General features: G+C 39.2%; 1 protein-coding gene across 2 annotated transcripts; it reads left to right on the plus strand.

The window, feature by feature from the left end:
* The first annotated feature begins 687 nt into the window (after positions 1-687).
* Positions 688-22,323, plus strand: zgc:152774 (uncharacterized protein LOC553526 homolog). Of its 2 annotated transcripts, XM_055034365.1 has the most exons (18): positions 688-1,076; positions 1,282-4,076; positions 4,203-4,275; positions 5,856-5,988; positions 6,145-6,365; positions 8,346-8,493; positions 9,060-9,213; positions 11,997-12,125; positions 12,772-12,891; positions 12,970-13,073; positions 13,189-13,317; positions 14,951-15,067; positions 15,282-15,359; positions 18,849-18,888; positions 18,966-19,291; positions 19,469-19,940; positions 20,245-20,360; positions 21,321-22,323. In XM_055034365.1, exons 2-18 carry the CDS (start codon positions 3,933-3,935, stop codon positions 21,475-21,477), a joined length of 2,661 nt encoding a protein of 886 aa, XP_054890340.1. In that variant the 5' UTR covers positions 688-1,076; positions 1,282-3,932; the 3' UTR covers positions 21,478-22,323. The 2 variants fall into 2 exon arrangements, with proteins under 2 accessions (XP_054890340.1, XP_054890341.1); XM_055034366.1 differs by lacking the exons at positions 688-1,076; positions 1,282-4,076; positions 4,203-4,275 and having other exon boundaries at positions 5,875-5,988; positions 6,159-6,365.
* Positions 22,324-22,762: the final 439 nt, after the last annotated feature.

Consider the following 22,762-nt stretch of genomic DNA (forward strand, 5'->3'; position numbering starts at 1 on the left):
CTGATGGATCCACTCACAAGGTTGAGTTATTGAAACTAAGTTGAATGCATTTTTTTTTTAAGTTTTATCAGTGAAACCAGTGAAATATGTAGCAAAAAAACTAACAGCATCACATAAAACCTCATCTCACATACATACATTTACACAATATATAAAAACAGTGAGAAAGTTATTAAAAGCAAAAAATTCACAACCCAGAGAAAAACTGCCAGGCACAGGATGTAGCTCTTGTTAACAATCTATATTAAAATAGATGACCATGCTGAGTGATAATAATCATCGCGAAAATGAAACCTCGCTTCTATCCACACATTGAAATATCATTGCTTCCAATACCTGAAAATATTTTCTGCCCATTGATCTTGCTGCATTACAACTACAAAATCTATTGTGTTGTGTTTTTCATCTGGATTTTATATGAAAGTCCAATAACATGCAGTTGAACAGTTTCACAAATGACATCTCTGAGAAGATGTGTGTGTAACCCAGGTTAAAATAGCCTTCACTCGAATTAACTAATTACTATTTCATAATAAATAATTATAAAATGCGTAAATAGGAAATGTATTCGGAATAAATAGGGCAAAATAGTTTCAAATAAATAAAGAATAATAAAAGAATAAAATAAAAGTTACAGACAGTGTAATTTATATTCATGTATTTTATTTTGTTTGATTTGAAACTGTGTGAAGTTTATTTATTTTGTCAGCAGTTAGAACGGTTAAGTGTAAGAAAAAAGTCTCTTATTCTGAAGGGTCACATTGCTGTGTAGTCAAGGTGACTAGCCCCATCCCTGCGCTAGGGGAATGGAGCGGGACAGACCGAGAGAGAGAGAGAGAGACAGACCGAGAGAGAGAGAGAGACAGACCGAGAGAGAGAGAGACAGACCGAGAGAGAGAGAGAGACAGACCGAGAGAGAGAGAGAGACAGAACGAGAGAGCGCGAGGGAGCGAAGAGTCGTGCTGAGCTAAGGGTGATCAAAGCGAACCGCCGATTAGCAAGGCTACGAACAGCTGGAAACTTTTTCCTCATTTTTGTAGGAGGAGTTTTTTAAAGAGAGTTGTCTGTTGGACTTGGTGAGTGAAAGACTGTATTTTATTTCTGTGATAAATAGAAAAGTTAATTTATTTGACCGAAACGGAAAAAACGGAGCAACGTATTTCCGTTAGTATACGTTGGAAGCCGTTAATGTAACAAATGAGCCGAGTTGGCTAGTGTGTTGCTTTGCGCGACACAGAGAAAAGTTAAAAGGGACTTTTGTGCTTGTGGTTATTAAACCAGGCCTTTTTATTGAAGTTCTACTGAAGCCGGACCGGGAATTTCCGAGCCAAATTGCCGAATTGGACTACGATGGTGAGCCGTTGACCCAGGAACCCAGAAAAGCGGATCCAGAGAACCAGAATCAACCCTTCAAGATCACCACAAGGAAAGACTGATTGGAGCACAAGTTGTTCAGTGTTTTACTGGATTATTATTATTGTGTTTTATTTTTTTCTTTTGAATTGTATTCACGCACATTATTGGTGTGGATTGCACATTTTCTGTTGGGTAAAAATAGAAACCAGAGTTAGTTAAAATAGGAGATTAAAAATATATTTATATATCATAATCTCTTAAAATAAAACTAAACACCTAAAATAGATTTAAAAAAATAAAATTAATTAGATTAACCTTCTTAGCTCGAACTAAATTAGAACTACAATTTAGGTTAAATAAACAGCATCCCTTAAAACCTAACATTAGGTTTAAAAGTTCAAACAGGGATTATTCTGGAAGAACAGAAAATTATTTTGAATTGATTTTGTGTCATTGTTTGTCAATTGTCTGTATTTATATTGTCTATTGTTCTTTTTTTCCCTTCTTCAACTAATAATAAGCCGGCAGTTAAACTTACTTTCCCTTGTCTGTGATCATTTATATACTTGCTCAATTTCCACTCCAGCCGCCGAACCTAGCACTGGTCCTATTATTGTTGTTTTAACTGTTAACACGTCGTGAGTGTTACATGTGCATTTGCACTTCTGGGTGAACTAGAGGAACATCACAACCAAAAGGAGGTACACAATAGAGAGAGACAAAGAGACAGCTTAGATTGAATATAATGAACTGATGATAATAATACTTATCACTTTGATAAGTGATAAATCTGACAGGAGCCAAGTACAAGTCGCCCAACTGTTGAGTAATGTTCTGCAGAGGCGTGAGGCAGTTTTCCACAACAGCCAAGTATTTGGACTTGCCAAGATAAAGAAAAGACAGACAGACCAAAGCAGGTCTTAGGTTGAATTAACATGCTGATCAATCCTCCAGTGCAAAAGTTTTCCTTATAAATGTTGTACTTGGAAAGGTTCCCTGTGAAAATAAATTTAATCTGGGATCTGCTTCCACAGAAGTAGATTCTGGAAACTAACTTGCAGCAGGATAATACACCGTGTCACAAAGTCCTCATTACTTGCTAGATTTATCTAGTAATGTGGTTGGTGGGTGTGAATTAGCATAAGACATGTATGTCCTTACAGACATCTGGTGAAAATCTTCTCTTTGGATGTTTGTGGTACGTTCTCAAGCATTTAGTTGAGGCACTTTAATCTCTCCTGTCCAAGCAGAGTTGATCCGGAGACACAAGCCTTATTCGTTGACCTTGAACTTATGCCCAGGGAAGTTTGTTTCTTTGTTACATCTCCAGCTGCCCTGCTCTACTGCTGAAATATACGGTGGACTTTCAATAAGCGATAGCACTACGGAAAGTTAATTCACTTCAATAATTTAAGTTAGAAAATAAGATTTAGAATGTAGACGTATATATTAATAACACACAGTGTGACAAATTTATATATAATTTTTATAACTGCATCATAGTTAATGAAACCCATTAGTTTAGTTTTAAGTTCTCCAGGTATTTCAGGTCAAGTTCACTGACTCTGTGGAGAACAAACGAAGTTTTGCTGCTTTTGGTCGTGTAGGCAGGTGACAAGAGCTGTGGAAAAAGAAAACCTCTGTCTCTGAAAAGCTTGTTAGTCAACAGGAAACTCAGTGTTCTTAAATTTCCTACACTGACAGTCGACTTTAGAAAACACAGTGGACCAACGGCAGCAGGTAACACGACTTTATTCATCCCTGAACGTACAATTTTCACACAGGACCTTAATCCACTTGGATTTTGCCACGCTGGGACTTTGAGTCCCAAATGAAATGTAAAGCTCACTATGAAACTCTGAGCAAAAATCAAATCCTTTTCCTCCTTAGCAAAGGTAAGACAGTTCTGCTATTGTCTTTTTTCCTGAAAAAAACTTAACAGAAGCTATAAAATACTAGTAGTTTATGGCTTTGAAGTGTTTGGAGAATCTTGAAACATTGACTCCACCCTCAACTCACGCCATGTGACTCTTTCCCAGACTCTTGACTAAGTTTGGGGATTTACAATTTTTTCAAGGTTCAGGTGTAACATTTCCCACATTTTCTCCTTCCACTTAACTTTCTGGTAATATGGCAGGATAGATCACTATCTGTCTATCTGTGAATATTTTTATTATATTTTGAACCTTTTGTTGCTCAATCTGTTTGGGCTTTTCTTGATTTTATTTCATCATTTAAAAAAAAAAGTTTTTTTCTTGGTACATTTCTAAAATACACTACAAAGAACAAAGTCGTTACAATATTCTATTTTTGAAACCAGATTGTTTCATTCCAATCCAGGAGGTAAAGCGAGATTTTTTTTTTTTAATCAGTATGGTGGCTATCTTTTGGCGTCCTGCTACAGGCAGTTCAGACTCACTTTGCAACAGATAGGAAAATAAGAGCACTCACCAAACCACAATCAAGCCCTAACTGAGGGAAACGATCAAACTGTGCGATTTATCCGGGGTTACAGATGCGCTCGGCGTGTGAGAGATGTGTCGTGAGTTCGCTGAAAAGTCGGCTTAAAAGTTTAAATGCGGCACTTCCTCTGTCTGTCTGCGGCCCACAGGACGCGCCCACTCGGCTTTGTGGAGCTACGTACCTGCTGCTCTCAGAAGCAACATCATCGCAGAGAAAACATGGCGAGGTTGAGCGAGCAGGGGATTCGCCTCAGTTCCGTAAGTTTTTTCAGACATTTCAAAACATGCGTTTCTGCTCCAGAGAATCGCGTTGATTTGAGAACACCAGAGGAAGCGATCCCGGCTGTTTGTAATGTCTTGTTTTTGTTTTGTTTTGTTTTCCAGATGAGCCCTTCCTTTCTGAACAGCAACTCCACCAGTCATACCTGGCCGTTCAGCGCGGTGGCGGAGTTAATAGGTAAACTGCGCCGACACGATTACATAGAAACTTTGCATAGGACAGCGCACCTGCACTCTGCTTTATTGCGCTGTTGCAACATTTCGTGGTTTCATTTTGCGCTCTCTTCCGCCGTCGCACACTGAAAGCTGCGCGTTTCGCCAACTTTGCTCTGAATTGGAGCGATGGGACTTCCTCTTAGAGACTCCAGACTTCATCGGTCTGATCGCGCTTTCTTCTCTACCCGCGCGCGTCCATGTGCGCACATTCAACACAATGTGAATTCTGCAGCTTTTCCCTGCAGGAGGAAAGTTTTCTGAACAGTTTTGGCGTTAGTCTCTGCAGTTTTAGGCATAGACGCGGCTGTTGGGGCGCAACGTGACTGTGTCGCGTCTCTCTGGGCTGTCATGCCTCCACTCTGTTTGCTCTCATTGGCTAAGACCCAACCGCCATTATTTGGCTGCAGGGCATTTAACAGGAACTGCGACAGGGCTGCAGTTAAGACGTCCTGTTAGATCAGTAAACTTTGCATCAGTGCTGTGTGGTGCTATTGAGGTAATGCTCTGTCTGGTCGGGAGCTATAGGACGGCTTTACATTGCAAAGTGTCTTGGAGTTAAACCTGACCCAGCTGCTGGCCAGATCTGCTCACATGTGCACGTATTGAACTGCCTCCCTCTGCTCAGAAAACGTTTGACCTTCAAAACTACATCTCCCACGTTTTATCTGCGCACATTTAAAGGGACAGTTCAGGATTTTTGAGCTGAGGCTCTGTTGAGAGTTTATGAGGCGTTAGTATCTTACCTGAATGAGACAAATCTCTCAACGTATTGATTTAATACAAATCCAGATTTGATAGATTTTAGATTTTAAATAGATTTTAATAGAGTATTAAGTTTACAAAATGTTATAATAAACATTCTGCTAAAAAAAAAAGTGTATTAAGACACTGATATTTTTGCAGGATAGATGTTTAGCCAAAAAAAACAAACTGTCTGACTTTCTGTTTGTAAATATTATATATCTAAGTCACATAGCCAGACTTTTGTGTCTGAGACTTTGAGTGCATTACTGAACATTACTTTAAATAATCACTGATTGCTAAAACAGATTTTAAAACAAATATTCACCTCATATGGCTGCTTTTCTCACCTGATGAGATGTGAAAGACTCATTCGGAAGTCTTGTGCAAGACAACCGAAAGTTCAAAAGGATGAACAGACCAATTTATCTGCAGATTTTCTCTTCATCTGGAGGCTCCGATTGAGATGCACCTGCATACGTAGTTTTGATTGGAAGCTATTCCTTGGATTTCAACATTTTACAGAGTTAATCTGCACATTTTATACATGTGCAGATTATTTTATTGATTCTACACCCGATAGGACCGCCATCTGGTTAAGACTTGCAGGATTTTTTTGGTCACATAAACACTCTTTATAAACACTATTGGACAACCGCTCAGTTGCCAAACTGCTCCTCTGTCAGCATCTGCAAGAGAAGTTACTCTTTTATCAGTTGTTTCTCTGTAATCTCAGTCCTCCCCTTCCTGTGTGTATCTTTTTTTTCTAAGTTTTGCATTTTCTCCTTTTTCGTCCTGCAGACAATGCGTCAGACCCCGGCGTTTGTGCCAAACAGATCTGGATAGATGCAGTTAAAATCGACGATCAGCTTTGTCTGACTTTCACAGACAATGGGAGCGGGATGACACCTAATAAACTGCACAAGATGCTCAGGTGAGAATTGAAACAAGACGTTTACGTGGAAAACACAAGAATCCATAGCATATCTAAAAATCAATTAAAAAATAATAATAACCAATTCATCACTGATCAATAATTGAATAATTAAATATTGTGTGTCATCAGTATTGTCATCCTGTTTCATTCCAGCTTTGGGTTCACAGAAAAAGGCTCAGGTAAAGCCAGCCAGCAGGCCATCGGCTTGTATGGAAACGGCTTCAAGTCCGGCTCCATGCGTCTGGGCCGGGATGCGCTCATCTTCACCAAAAATGGCGGCTGTCAGACTGTGGGACTGCTCTCTCAGACCTACCTGCAAAACATCAAAGCGCAGGCAGTCATTGTTCCCATAGTGCCCTTCAATCAACAGACCAATATCCTTTTAAAAAAACCCTAAGATGCAACACACTCTGTGTTTGTTGGTTATGATTAGTATCAATATGTGTTGAGATCTAATGTTGTTGTTGTTCTCATACAGGTACAGCAATAGCTCCAGCATAAATATCTCCATGGGTCCATCCTGCCTGTAAATGTGATGCGCTGTAATAAAATACGCTGTTGCATAGTTATGTGGCAAGTGAGAAATTTGATCATTTTGTAACTTAAGCAAATTTTTCAACACCAACTTGTATGGGCTTGTATATTGAGGTTTTGCTCTGAAGAGATCAACACCTTATACCATAATAATTAGGCTGCTACTTGTCCACAAAATTAGACCTGAAAGACTCTGAAAAGTCCAAAATTGAAAGAAGTGTTTCATAGGGATGCAGAACTGTTGGAATCGCAAAGATATTGGGGTGCGATCACAGAACCATCAAATATCCTGTTAAAAATATGCAACAGGGTCACAAAGCACATTGAAAAAATGTAAATGAACTGAAAGATTTGAGAAAAGCCTCCACAAACACATTTTCTTCAGTTGTGTTGTATCCACGGTGTTCAGGGCTCGGAGACACGGCCAAGGTTAGGGAGTTTAAAACCCGACCACACATGAACAAGACAAAAATGTTGAAACATCAAAACTGGGTTAAGAAATATCTGAAAACATACTCTCCAATTTTGTTACGCTCTGATTTATGAATCATGTGCAGATCTCTCTAAATCCACTTCCTCATTTGGCAAAAGCTCTCTTGTGCCCCTCTTAGTAAGGGAGAGTATTTTAAAGGAAAACAGTAATCCTCAGATAGCAAGGCCTGAGAGGCTGCGATTGTTACTGCATAAAAAGTTGATAAGAAAGCCAGAACCTCACTTTTCCTTCCTTAGATATTTAGGTTTTGACATTTATAAATACAGGAACTGACAACTCCAGTTGTTCAATAGTAAAGTGAATCCTAAACTATACAAACTGTTGAGAAAACAGCCTGTTTGTCAAAGTTTAATCAATATGATTTCATTCATTAATGGCAAGACAACCTGTAAGTAAAAAAAGAAAAACTAACTTCTCCCACTCCCCAGGTCCTGTGTTTAATCATAAATGGTCTTGGCCCAGTCAGAGTTTAGATCAGGACATGATGTGCTTTTTGACCTACTTCATGTTGTCAGACGAGTTCTGCCAAACGGATTTTGCAATCTGGCAGATGGCTGGTGAAATTATACTCAGCTTCTCATAAAACAAAAAATCTGGTTGATTGCATTTGATTCATTAAACAAGTGAGTGTAATTACTTACTTTTTCACTTAGACCCAAGTTTGTTTAGATGCCGCTTCGAACATGGCATTGGATTCCAAAAAATAAAATGGGGAAAAAATGTAATCTTATATTTGAGAAAATTAGGAAATGCCTTTTGTTAGTATAGTTTTAGTATTTAGCTTCTCTTTGACACTGAATGAAAGTATTCACTCCACCTGCCCCAGCAGCAGCTAGATTAAATGTGATCCTTTTGTGCTTTTCCACCCTACATGGGTTTGTTTGTCCTATAAGCGGCGGTACCACATATAGGTAGAGCCTCCTCTGGGTTCAAGGTTCAGGCTTTGTCAGCATAGTGGCTGAAAGGTTACAGTGGTTCTGATCCGAGATGTTGGATCCCAGACTTCTGGTGTGCTTGGTAGCCCTCAGTGATAAAGCTTGACTGTGTGTACGTGTGACATGCCAGCTTCCTGTTCTCATTCTTGCAAGAATTAATAATGTGTGAATATTAGCTACTGCTTGCTAACTAAGAGTGGCAGTTATTTAGGGGAAACAATTTTTTTTTATTTTAAGACCGAACACAAAACACAGCTTTTGTGCTCGGTCTGTAACAGAAGTCTCAGTCAGGACGCCCCATACTTATGTTTGCCCTGGGCGGGAAGCCGCGTATCAAAAGCCATCACTAGATGTAACCTTCAACACATGATCGGACCTTAACTCAGAACTACGGTCTCTGGTTGTGACCGAAGACTCAGAGGCCAGCCTGGCAGCCATTTTGCAACACTCCATCATCAAGTCCCAGGAGGAGATACTCACCCACTTCGACTCCATTCCTTCAAAAAAAGGCACCAAGATACTGATATGGAATATCCGCAGGTCAGAAACAGACACATTTTTGTGTTGTTTTAAGGAAATATTTGCATCATTGTAGATTGTCACAATTGTTTCTCTGATTTGGGTTCACTTGAGTGCTAGATGTTTGTTTCAAATGAAAACTTAAATGCATTTTAGTGTGAATAACTAATTTAGTCAGATGCATACAGAAGCAGATGTGTATAGGCTTGTTTAAGTTAGAGGACGAAAACGCACTTTATCACAGTCCTCCAGTTACTGCAGCACAAGCAGGACAAGTGTTTTTTTTTGTTCACTTCCTGTGAATATCTTGTAAAAAAAACAGATGGTAATCAAATTATTTGTTTAAGTTTCTCATAGTTTCTCACTTCCTCCTGATCATATTCTCTGTCCTCAGACATGTCGCACCGCAGATTAGAAAAAATGACTGCGTGACATTTAGAAGAAGTTTGAAGTAAAAGTCGATTCTGTAATTCAAACTTGGTTTTACTGTCATTTAGCTTTGCATAACAGATCCTTCTTTGCTCCTTTAACGCAGGTTCGGCGCTGGAAACTTGTTCTAACACTTATTTTGTTTTGTGTCCCTGAAGAGCCAAAGATGGTAAAACTGAGATAGAGTTCGACATCGACTCAAGTGACTTTCGTTTGCCTGAGATTCACTTTGAGGAGCTGAAGCAGGGCCTGAGGAACAACGGGTCCCTGAGACCAGAGCAAAACATCCCAGACATGTATTACAGCCTAAGGGTGAGCCAGCCGTTTCCTTATTTCAAGAATTAGTAATTTAGCCTCTGTTGGAGCATTGTGTTTATTTTAGCGTGGTGTGAGCGCATCAAGAGTCATTTCAGAACAGACTGATCATGTTACAGCTGTGAAACCCTTACGTCTGTTGAATCCTTGGCACAACAAACAGCATTTCACTGGGCAGATAAAAGTTTAAGTACAATACTGCTCAGAGCGCTATTAACGCAGGTGGAGCAGCTGCTCAGCACCATCGACAACATGGTGGCCCAAAACCACGGCGGCTGCTACAGCACAAAAATGCTGCAAGACTGGAAGAAACAGAACCAACAACCCATAATCCACCGCTTATTTCAGAGTGTCATTTGCTCCTTTAACGCAGGTTCGGCGCTGGAAACTCCAGTAACTCCTATTTTTTTGGCTAAAAATAGGAGTTACTGGAAATGAGCTCAATTCCCCTTTCTACCTCCCAAACAACAAAGCAAATAAGCAGCATGTTTAACCTAAAGCTGTACTTAAACTGTCTCTCTTATTAGTCTTCTTTAGATTTTTGAAAATTTTGAATATTCTACACAAAGCAGAATCTCAGAGCACCATGTTGAAATGCACAGCTTTTCCAGAGATGAGACTGAGACAGCACAAAAACTTTTAATATCACTTGCAAGTGGAGAACAACACAGGTAAAATCATAGCAAACTCTAGGTGTGTTCTGAGGAGGCTGAAACAATCACAGGATCATATACAGTTCCTTGGCGCACAGGAAGTGGGAGTCGTCTCAAATGCCCGATACCAAATTAGGACACATAGCATAAACAGGGGTACTCTGAACCAAATAAACAGCCAGAGGGGGAGGCATCATTTATCGAGCATCCTCCAAAGCTACACAGATAAGTTGAGCATCTCATCCTGTTCCCATAGTAGGGTGCGCTAACTATTTGTCATTTCTTCCCTTCCAGGCCGCTGGCCTTGGTCCTCTCTTTTACTTACACAAGGGAGATCTGTTCTATAAGACTATGAGTTACCAGGTGCAGCTGGATAGGAGAGAGAAGTAGAAAAACAGCTTATACAACTCAGAATATTTTATATATGGTAGATGTAATCTTAAATATTGTAGATAATTAATTTTTGCTCCACAACCAACCCATAGAAACATAAATTTAACAGTTGAAATAACAGCAAATAATGCAAAATTGAGCGTATAAAAAAGGAAAGTAGCACTGTCAGTTTGTCCTCCAGGAACCTAAACCTATAGCAGCTTAACTAGAGGTAGATCAAGATAACAGCTGGGCCAGTCAGTTATCTGGTGTGTGATGAAACTTTATTATTAAGGGCTTTACATGTAAGAAGGAGAATTTTATCAGGGAGCCAATGAAGGGAAGCTAAAGCTGGAGAAATGCGATCTGTTTTTAATTTTCATAGGAACTCTTGTTTTTGGGTGAGCTGGCTGCTTTTAACGGCATTCTGTGGACTTCCTCTTAGTAAGTGTAAGGATTACCTACATCCTGACTGAAAAGACCCCTCGGCTTCTGCCACAGTGATTTCCTGTTTCAGCTCAGTTTTAACATAACGTCAAAAAACGAGTCAAAGTCACAGACCTGGAAGAATAAAACAGCTACTGGAGTGGAGGGAAAGGAGGGAGCTGCCGCTTTGCTCATGTATTAAATCATACATGGAGATCGTTGAGTTTTTTCTGGAGATATTTCAGAAGCAATCTGCTGCACTTCCTCATTTTGCTTCCGAATGTTCTGGCCTTCACAAAAATAGCGCCTGGTTGCTTGGTAACTCTCAACCCGACCCTATCCAGCTGTGTTTAGCTACTCGTATGTTTTCACACTAAAGTGGGCAGGTTTCATTCTCCTGCAGCAGCTAGAAGTGAGGGTTGCTTTTCTCTGAGACGCCTTGGTTTCTGCTCCGCTACCAAACGCTTTAGCTTGCTTTGTTTATTTGCAGCACTCTCTAGTTCTTATTATAGACAGAAAGTGAGCTCAATGCAGCAGCTCTGGCCAACTTGGTCAGCTTGGTTTTTGCAGCAACCAGCGTAAAAAACAGGAAAAAAGCCGTTTTCAAATGACGAATCCATTTCTTAATGTTTTGATTTCCTGATCTTCCGCTTGTTGGTCCAGCAGCAAACTGGCACTGGATTGGCACAAACCAGTGCCGGACCAGAGCTAAAGCTTGGTGTGTTAGAAATCCAAAGAACTGGTGACCAGTAGTTGTTTGGACTGGTTTGGTGGAACAGGCTTCATATGAAAATGAACAATAACATTTCACAGAGGTTTCACAAAAAATCAAAAACAGAAGAAATCTGTAAGAGGGCAAATGCCTCTTCACAGCCCTGGATGGCTCACAGAGCTGAGTGGAGGACTGAAGCGTTTTGAGCATGCCCAGACTGAAACAGGTGCAGTGGTTGTGGTTCAGGTCAAGGTGAGCCCAACACACGTGATGGAGAAATGAGTGAGTGTAGCATTTTGAGCTCCAGTTTCAAGCAGAAACCAAGAACCTCTCCACCACCAAAGACATTTGCGGTTTTCTAGTAAGCCTCCCCCAGTTCCCCTTTGAAGCAGCCTGGAGGGTTTAACTAGTACAGCTCTGTTTCACCTGCTTTAGACTGTAAGGATCATAGTGGATTTTAGATTTGTGAAACAACTTTAAAGTTTGTTAAAAATTTATTTGATTTTGCTTTCACTTTAAATCAAGACAACTTGTCACCCCAAAAGTATAAATAAATAAAAAATCTGTTTAAAATATGTCAGAATTTGCATTTTCTTTTTGCCCGGTTGTTTTCTCAGGCCTACCTCAGTATCTTGTACCTGAAGCCGCGGACGCAGGTCATTCTGAGAGGGAAGAAAGTCCTGGCCAAGTTGGTGTCCAAGAGTCTGACTCACATCGAACATGACGTCTACAAACCTCAGTTTAGCGTATCCTTGTGTTACCCACATACTATATATTCTCAAACTAACCAGAAGTCAGAAGCTCTTGGCGTCAAGTATTTTATCGCGCCATTTATGTTTATTAATAGGGAATCATGGATTACAAAATGAACTGATACAGCTGAAAAGGGAAAATATTAATTTTAAAAACTTTATTATTACTATTATTGAAATTGATGGAAGTCACAATTATTTCCTTCAGTGAGTAAAAATATTTAATTCTGTTTAGAGTGTTTAATATTCAACACATTGCCTTCCTTTAATTATTTCAAGGCATTTTGCAAGGGTAATATTCTCTATGCAATACGAAGAGGCTTTAAAGTGTTAGAAAATTAATAATCCGGACTGATCAATTTTAATGAAGGACTGAGTTATCAGTTTGAGTTAGCTGCCTTAAAGCAGTGAATGCACAGAAGATAAAAAAAATACTTTAAATCATGGTAAGATCCATTATAAAATCTCCCTCAAGTGATGTGATCAAAAATGCCAGTCGTTAGTTATTTGGCTTCTGCATTGCTCTACATCTACTTCGTGAGCAAAGATATGTGAGTTTAATCATGTTTTTGTTTTTTATTTTAAAAATCTGAGGCGTGATCATGTGTAGTGCTGTTTCTCCCTAACTGGTGTCCATCAGAAAGAGAAGGTGAAGGTGACTTTTGGCGTAAACCCTAAGAAGAAGGAGCACTATGGCATCATGATGTACCACAGGAACCGACTCATTAAGGCCTACGAGAAAGTGGGCTGCCAGCTAAAGGTCACAAAAATTAGAATGCTTTATATACTTGGCATGTTATGAATGGATGGATGGATCTTATGCTGTTGTTTTTTGCAGGCCTCGGGTCAAAGGGTAGGCATCGGGGTGATCGGCATCATTGAGTGTAATTTTCTCAAACCTGCTCACAACAAGCAGGACTTTGAGTACACTAAAGAATACAGGTACATTGAAACAATGCTTAGTTGGCCTTATCTGCTTTTACTTTGTGTTTTTTTGTCTTTAGCATATTAGGGGGAAAAAATGTTAAATATGTGACTTTTTCTTTCTGCTGTCAAGACTCACCCTTGGTGCTCTGGGTCTTAAACTTAACGACTACTGGAGGGAGGTCACAGAGAAGAGGGCCAGGGAGAGAGAGTTTCAGGCTCTAGATAAAGAAGACAGCGAAGACCAAGAGGAGGAGGACGTGTGAGTCTTTGGTTTACCTCTTCTGTGTAGCAGATGAAAATAAGTCTGACCTCATTTTCATTATGTCACTGCTGACAACTCCTATGAACATTCAAGGCTCTATTCTCACTCCATTATTATTTTTATCTTATTACCTCCTCAAGCAGACATTATTCAGACTTTTGATTAACTTTTCTCCCATTTTTCATTCAGTTGCATTTGTCTTTTAAGGCACGGCGTTTACAACAGTTACAGAATTGGCTTGACTAGACTGGCTGATTGTTACCTTTTGGATTTTCTGCCAAAATGAGACAAAAAACTAGTGTGTACTCTTCAACCAGGAAGCTGTGCTTCACCCAAAATGGTGCTGCTAGAGTCCTGACTAACAGGAAACTGGATCATGTTACACCTGTTCCTAACTCCCAGTTTGAAAAATAGTAAATGCTGCTATTGGTCTAAAAAGCACTGAAGGTCTTGGGCCAAGATCACCAGGTTGCTTGTCAAGCGTGAACCAATTATGACCCTTCTGGTCTTTGAAGACCTACTTACTCATGGTTTCCAGGACAATGAGGCATTTAGCTTTAATGCTCTCTGTTCTGAACCAAACTCTCTGAAAACCTGAGAAGTGCAGAAATTGTTGGTTCCTTTAAATCAGGGTTTAAGACGTTTTTGTGCTTCAATCAGAAAATCTGAGAATTGACTGTTTGCCTGATCTTGTAAGTGTGAGAAACTAATATTTCTAACTAATATTAGAAAGTAATGTGTTCTAATATTTGTATAACATAAGTCAACACTTTTAAATGTGTGATGTATAAAGACCTTTTTAAGCAAAGTTGTTATTTTAATGTTTTTCTATGATCCACTCCAAAGCTCTGCTTGTGCAGGAGAGATGCTATGCAAATAAACTTCCTTTGCGTTATTTACTGAACTAGACAAAGCCTCTCATTCACAACTCCTACAGATTTCTGCCTCCATGTTAATGAGTTGAAACGAGAGAGAATGTGTTTTGTATTTATCACACTGCCTTCCTTCTGAGTTCAGAATTTCCTCTAAAGTATTAATCATCATATATGAAGCACAAAACGGTCAGACACTCATTTATTTCTGTAATCTTATGTACATAAATTCAGTTCTTTATTTTCTCTAGTTATAATAACAAAATTTACTTCTTTTAAGTTATTCTCTTTAAAAGTCTCTATCTCTTATCTCTTTAGCATTTCTGACTAGATTGTATGCAAATCCTTTCTCTTTAAGTTCATTGTAATTGATTATGTTTATTACCTGTGACATTTTGTCAGGTAACATGTCAACTCTATTAGCAAATGGAAAAATGTATATTCTTGTTTTTCAGCGTACATCCCCAATTTTCCTAAATGGAGATGGCGGATATAGTTAATGGAAAACTTTAAATGACCTTAAATAAGTGGTGACTCTTGAAAGTGTCTCCATCCACTGGCTGAATCCATCCTGGTCAGTTTTCTGCTTGAAAACGAAGGATGAAAAGACCGGTTTAAGACGAGAAAATACCCTGGAAATTAAAAAAAAAAAAGACTCTCTTTGTTGCTGCTCAACCACAATACTGAGCTATAATATTTATAATAATAATGATTTTATAAGTTCTTCAGCTGACCACGAGCTTTGTCTGTCTCTGCAGGTGTCCTGTGTGGCTACAGTGCGAGGAATGTCTGAAGTGGCGAAGTGTCCCACCACACCATTACAAAGTCATGCCAGAAAACTGGAGCTGCAGCCAGAATCCCAATCCACGTTACAGGTGGAGCGTTTTTTACATTGCTTCCAGTAGGAATATTCACTTTCATTGGACTTTTTTTTTTTTTTTTGGTTTTCTTTTAACCCACTTAATATAAAAAAGTGAATGCAACTTCTTTGCATGTGATGTTTTGGCTGCCAGTGTTTTTTGGGTGACTTTGAGCCACGCTGTATTTTAGCAGTGACTGATGTTGTGTTGGGCCTCATGGTTTTTGCAGAAGCTGCTCATCGCCAGAGGAAGCAGAGGAGAGCAGGGAACAGTTAACACCCAGCTACCAGAAAAGCCACAAGAAACTGTAAATTCCTTTTTCACAAGACCTCTCACACAAAACCTTTTCACACGACTTGCCTTCCTGCGTGCGTATCTGTACCATCTTGTGGTTTCCATTTTTCAGTTTCTTGCTCTTAAAAGTGAAGGCTGGGCTCTCCATGTGATAGGACATGCATCTGATAATCAGAAAGACATTTTTTGACTGAAGTGTGACTCAGTGAGTTTGTCATACACAACATGCAAGTGGTGGCGTGAATATCGCTTATGTCTGCTCTGAAAGGCAAATATTTTCATGTTTGTCGCTGCCAAAGGTTGTCAGAGAGCTAACATGTTACATTCTGAAGAAAATAATCTAGTGTCGATGCATTACACAGTGTTAAACCCAACAAAAAATCCTCACATCCTCACCTGTGTTTGCTGCATAAATAGTGTTTGTAGCTCTAGTTCTCCATCCTTCCACATACACTGAACATGTTACTGTGGAAAAGTCATGTTTAGTCCAGACAACAGATCATATTCCATTTATAGCAGCAGAAGGGGATAACCTTAAACATGACGTCACAGAGAACACAGGGTCATCCTCCATATATGGGAGTAACTTCCTGTTTTAGTGGGAATGATTCAAAAAGTATAATTTTTACCACAATAGTGGGTTTTTAAATGACTAATTTGCTTTAAATGAAAAGCAAACTTATTTATTCATACTTTCCATGTTTGGGGCTTTCCTTCCAAAAGTGTTTAAATTTTAACATGCATGCATAAGAAGCATACATTATGAAGTGTGGATGGGAAATGCTCTTTGCCGCTGCAACCCACTGTAGTGGTTTTGTGGCCTCAAACTTTTAAGCCTCAGCATTTAGCTTAAGGAAGTGAGATGACCAGAACTGACCATATTTGGAGGTGCATTGGGGCTCAGGAGGTCACGGGGTGGTGTGAGAAACCCGATAAGACAACAACATTGCAGGACAGACTCAGCATGCTCAGACTGTGTTTCAGCCCGTTTCCTGAGGTCAAATTCCAGAGTTAGATCCTTTGTTTCCTTCCTGGAAATTAGTTTCGTCCGTGGAGTCAAAACTCCACGTTAAAATGTTTACACACGCCTCACAGTTCTGCTGAAATTTATGCCAGTTAGCTGAATTGACTAAAGATAATTTAGCATTTCCTAGAAAGTCGCTCAAGGCTGTGTTGAGCATGGCATCGTTTTACCTTCATGACAAATTTATCATACTTCAGCTTAGATCTATTCTTGGTTATTTCTTTCAATAACAAGAGTGAAAAGAACATTCTCAAATCTTGCATGTTTCATCAAATACAGGATAAAAGCTCAAATATTTAAACCAGAATAATTTTGCTGTAATATGCATGTATTGAAAGCGTGGCTCTCGCTAGTTCTCCTGCAACCTTAATGAATTTGAGGTATTTCAAGACGTGTCTCAGAAAATTTTTTTTTTTTTCAAATTCCCCTTTATGTCTGTGTTTCCTCCTATTTCAGTTTTATATACTTTACTAATACTAGAAAATAACCAAATAATAGTTAGTCTTCTCTGTCTAATAACTTCTCACAGAGAAGTATTGCTGTGGGGCTTAGACATGGTGTGTTCACTGACCGAAAACAGATTGGATTTTTGAGTTTGTGTGCTGAGGATTACCCAACTTTGGTCATGTTTAAATAAATCTGCCGCTCTCTTTTCTTGAGATTAAGTCATATAGGAAGCACAGAAAAGCAAAGCTAGAGCGTTTCTGTTCTTGCACCCTGAAACACCTCGCAGGAATAGGATAATTTAGTGGGGCTAACAGAAACAGTGGTGTCACATGATTCTTACAATCTTAGGATTTTTATCAGAGCTGACTAGCAGTGTCTCAGCATAAGAAGAGTAAAGTTGACCTGGTATGAATTTCCCATTGGATGAAAGATTGTGTTAAAAACAAGATTAAATTATTTTATATGCAACCAAAGACCTAAAATCACCTACTAGTTTGACTATTAAGGTTAATAAATAAAGGTTATATTTATTATCTTGCTTTATCAACAAAGACCTGAACACTGACTGTTGTCCTAAATACTTTGACCTTTCTATCATTCTGGATATTTCTGTCCTCCAAGCAAAGGGAAACATGTAGGAGCCTTACTTCAGCCAGCTGACTGGCAGTGTGCATCAACATGTGTAACTCCTATTATTTATTTAAGAAGCACTTTAAACCATAGGAGCATTATCATGAAAAAATGTCATTATGTTATAACTTCAGCTAATTAAATCCTAATCCTAATGATAAAATGTGTTAGAGGCTCACATTTACAAAGTATCTTAAATAATTAACACGAACAGGAAAATGCAAATGCTTAAAGAGTCGGAAGAAAGAGTGCAAGTTTAATGCAAGTCATTAAAGGGAAGTTTCTTGGGTTTATTTTTACTCTAGACTTCAGCTTCATTTCTTTTGATATGACTGGGGACACTAAAAAAAGAAATCTGTCAAGGAGCAGAATGTGTTTTGACAGATTTAGGTGTGAAGAAGTGGTAAGTGCAGCTCCAGCAGGTTAATGGGGGATTTTCAGGACATTTCATTTTGAATAAAGCTGGATAGAGTTTGTCCATTAATGGTCTGCTATGCGTCTAAACTACGAGAGCACAGAATGAGAAAAATAATTAAACCACCAGGCTGAAGCCACACACTCTCAAAGTAAAACAAAAAAGTGGCTTAACGAGAAAATATTAACGTTTGATTTCTTTCTTCTCCAGCTTAATGTTGCTAAGATTCTCTTCATAAAGATAATTAAACAAGCAGAATGATGATAAAGTTTTCCACTTATTTCTGTTGAAATGTGATGTTTGAATTAAAATTAAAATAAATCAGAATCTGCCAGTTTTATGCATCATTTTAAGTATGTATGCTATGCGGTGCTTAAATAGTGGCATTATTTGGAGATTTCTCACTTACCGAACTTAAAGCAATTCCTGTTCTATTCTTCCTGAAGTTGAAACATTCTTTTAGGTTCACTTACTTCATTCTGACTCGCTCTTCATGTTTGTTTGGACAGGTTTGTTTCTCTTCATTTATAAATCAGTTCTTGTACTGTGGGAGCCAGTTTCACAACCAAAGGCATCAAGTAAATCATTATAAAGACGAGATGAGAAACCATTTGTTATCAGAAATCTGACATTAAAAGCTGATCACATATTGCCATTACTTTCTTTGAACAAAGATGTCCATTTAGGTTTCTAATGGGATAAATACTAGACTTTAATTTAATTTTCAGGTTAATCTGCTGCTCCTCAAATCGCTTTGCATGCTGAAGCAAATCTTAGAAGACCAAAACAGAGGTTAAGTTACGACACTACTAAGGACAAGGAAAGGATTTGAATTCCTAACTAAATGAATGGTGTGCAGTTGTTAAGAAAAAGCTTATTTCAGACTCTTGGGAAAATTGACTTGTGAACGTCTCTGTTTGCATCTAACCATGATGAATTAACTCGCCATGCTTCCAGAGTCTCACTGTGCTTTTGTTTCCTTCCAGAGAGCACTCCAAAAGCAGAAAACGAGAAAGATCGCAAGAGGTATGCGATACTTTTAGCAACAGTTTTTCCCAAACTGCATGTGTAAGGTTTTACGAGCGTACCTGGTTGTGTTGCAGGCATGGCACTCGGAGGAACAAGTAGAGAAGGATGAAAGTATTTCATCAGAGCGGCCTTATTCCCCGTCCAAACACAGTCCTGAACACAGTACGCATGAAAAGAGACTGGAACAGGACGAGGCGGATTTGCATAAAGACACTCACACAAATGATGCACAGACTCAGTTGGTAACACACTCCCAAGAGAAGGCTACTGGAAGAGATACGGTCATTAAACAGAAGAACGATGCTAAACAAGAGGAAAATGATCAGAGGCTTGAAGACAAGGAGGATGAGAAAAAGAGGGAGACAGCAGAGAAGGAAGAGGAGTACACAGACACTTTCAGGTGGGAAAAACTGAATCACCACAAGGGGGTGCTGTTGTTCGTGAAAAAACATGTTAAGTCAGGTAATTAAAAGTAGGTTTATGAACAGTGCTCAGGTTGAGTTTGGAGAAAAGATAAGATGTGTGTATAAATTTACAAACACAGCAACAGTAACCAAGTATTCTTTATGTTCTTTAGTTGCAAAAGAAAGTCTGGACCTATTTTCACCTACATGTCGAAAAAGCGCTGGAGACCGGAGCAGTCCGGAAACCCCACGGAGGATTTTCCTCCTGGGAAACAAACGAACACATTCAAGAAGGACAGCAGCAGCCCAGTGGAGAAGCCAAACGCTTTGCAGCAAACGCCGACCACCACCTGGAACTACTCGCCGCTGGCCACCCAGACTGTGATGGTGTCCCCGCTGAGGACAGAACGGCCGCAGAGCAAGGCGCTGCCTCCAGAGCTGGGCGAGCGGGAAGCTAAAGTGCAGAAGCTGGCTGCGTTGGAGAGGGAAGCTGAGCGGCTGCGGAGCCTTCTCGGGCTGGAGGTCTCCAAGACAACGCAAGGCACCATGACGACAGCTGATGGCGTTGTTGAGAAAGAAGGGATGGGGAGACCTACAGCATCCACAACCAGCAAGGACGTCGGCTGTCAGACAGTCACGGTTGAGGTCTGCACAGATTATTAGAAATCATTTTTCTAATTATAAAATTGGATTGGTTTACAATTTTATCTACGCAGTCAGTTTGGTGTGTTATTTTTTAACATGTCATTCCTTTGATTTAGAATGGCTGAGCAAACCCACTTAAGCAATGTGGCCTCATTAGCAAATCTAAAGGAAATACATTTTTCTTCTGCTTATGCTGTAATTTGACTGCAGAAAAGTAGCGTCAATTAAAAAGCTAACTGGGAAAGTACAAAACTGGAACCTGGAAGTGTCGTGCAGCAGTCTGTAAATGCTCTGTGTCCAGCAGTGCGCCGCCTCGGTGCCGGACGTGGCTGCAGCCCTGGAGAGCAGACTGAGGAAGGAGAGGAGTGAAGGTCAGAGCAGAGTGAGAGCGAGTGATGGTGACACCTGCGACGACAGCAGGTAAGTATTTCAGATATTCAGACAGCGCAGTAACACACAAACACACATTAAGCTCAAGCTAGACATGGACCATTCTACCTCTTCATCTTTGTGTTTTCTGTGATTTTTTTATGGTGTAACAAATTAGGTAGTTTTTAGAGCTTTTGTTTTGTTTTTATTCAAATCTGAAAGGTTTGGCATCCATAATTCAGTCTAAGTAGAAACTATTTTAAAGCTTTCAAGGTATTACAAGGAAACCAGTCAAAGTTGACCAGGTAATGGTTGGAGATAAAAACAAGGCGCGTCTGGAAGAACAAATTGTTAGAAGCTGCAAAAAACTGGCGAAAAGGTTCACCGTCCATCAGAACAATGAGACTGAACACAAAAGCAATGGAGCAATTTACAGTGAGGAATAATCCTGATCTGGAACGGTCCAGTGAAAATCCAGACCTAAATCCAATGGAAAATCTGAGAATGGACTTGAAAACTGATTGTCTCAGATGCTTCAAACCGACTGAACTTAAGCTGTTTGGGAAAAAGGATGGAAACGAGCTGGTAGCCATAACCCAGAAAGCCTGCAGCTTCTTGTTTTTTTTATTAATGGCTTCTATCAAATCAGAGACCTTAAGCAGACTTCTAAGAGCATTTAATAATTGATTAAATGATTAAAAAATGTCCATGATTAAAAAAATGTCCAAATTTTTAAATGCCATGAGGCGTTTAAAAAATGCCCTGTGGCATTTTTTAAATGTTTATTATTGTCAAGGTGGAGACCTTTTTTTTTTAGCTTCACAATTTTGTGCTACTTTGTGTCAATCTATGGCAATCCAAATCAGTTTGAGTTTGTAACAAAATATTTGGGAAACAACTGTTAAAAAAAGCTCTCAATTTTAAACTGATCAAATCAGTTTGTGCTTAACAGATTTTTAAAGTGTTGGCAATTCAACCTTCAATCGCTATTTAAATCTTTCCTCCCATCAGATCATCTCAGCAGAATCTGCGCGACATCCGTAATAACGTGGTGGTGCTCCTCACCGCCCTGCTGCCCCAGCTGGACCTGGCCGGTATCAGCTTAGAGACAGCAGACGTGGACAACATCCTGCAGCAGATCATAGAGGTTAACTCACTGAAACTATGAGCCCCTCCCAAGTCCTGCGCAAGATGGGTCTCCTGTGTGTCCTGCAAAGGAATACTCTAAACACCCAGGTTCTTCCTTCACACCATTTATTTTCTTACCTCATGGCATCGGCTCGTTTGAAGATTCCTGAGTCCACCGGATGTAGATCACTGAAAAGCAGCATCTCATGGTAGATCAGACAGTGTCTCACATGTAGTGGAGAACTACATGACGTATTTAAGAATTTGTTCCAATAGACTTTGCACACTTCTCCAACTCCTTAACCGTTCAACACAGGAGGGAAAGAAGGTCGTTTTACTGCATAAGCTTATTAAGATGATGCTATTCCTCGTCAAAACTAGAAGTGGTCATAGAGAGTTATACATTATAGCATATAAATACATTCACTGTACAATACGGATTACTGCAAAGGTTTTTGAAGCCTTTCATAGGGAATCTTTCTGATGGAAATATTTTTGTTTAAAGCAGGGACAAATTACATAAAACGCTGTCGTGCAAAAGTCACTGTCATGTAATGTCTGTTTTTCTTCACATGGATTAAAGTCTACTTTCTATTAGTTATTGACCTTTTGTGTACAATTGTTTTACTTATTTAACTGCAACTTGTGGAAACGTTACTTTAAATATTGTGGAGTCTCTGTTCAGAGCCCGTCTACTGTAAAAAGGCTGTTCTTTTTTATCTAAAACTGCATGCCAGATTTTAACGTTTGTGTTTGGCCTATTTGTTTTACATATGCTTTTAAAACCTGATGTATGCATTTGTCATGGAGCTCTGTTAATGAGATGGGAGAGTTTTCATCTGTCCAAAATGAAAGCTTTGTGTTTGGAGTAAATATTGAAACCATTTATTGTGTTCTGTCTCTATTTTTATTTCATGCAAGCATTGTGTTATTTTACAGTGCAGTGCCTGTATTGATTGAACAAACGGTTTTTGTAGTTTTGCCACAGGGTGGCAGCAAAGTTTGAGGTCAAATATTTTTCGCCGACATCCCAATGAGGAGGCACTGATGAGAGCAGGTTCCTCATTATATATCCTTTATTTTATTGGCTATTATGCAAAATTCACAAAGGCATAACAATTATGAAACTATGCCAAAAGAACAATATTCCGTGGTTTATATTTGTATTGATCTGTCCAGTTTGATTAAAATGGGTACCTTTAGTCTTCAAGTAAATAGTTTGATATAGTTTGAAAGCCAGGCAGAGATTCAAAACTGCCATAAAGCTTTATTAAACTATTGTTAGATAATGTCCATAATCTTATATGAATTTTCTGCCTATTAAA

Source organism: Poeciliopsis prolifica, unplaced genomic scaffold, assembly GCF_027474105.1.
Source record: "Poeciliopsis prolifica strain line A6 unplaced genomic scaffold, Auburn_PproV2 SCAFFOLD009, whole genome shotgun sequence".
NCBI lineage: Eukaryota > Metazoa > Chordata > Actinopteri > Cyprinodontiformes > Poeciliidae > Poeciliopsis > Poeciliopsis prolifica.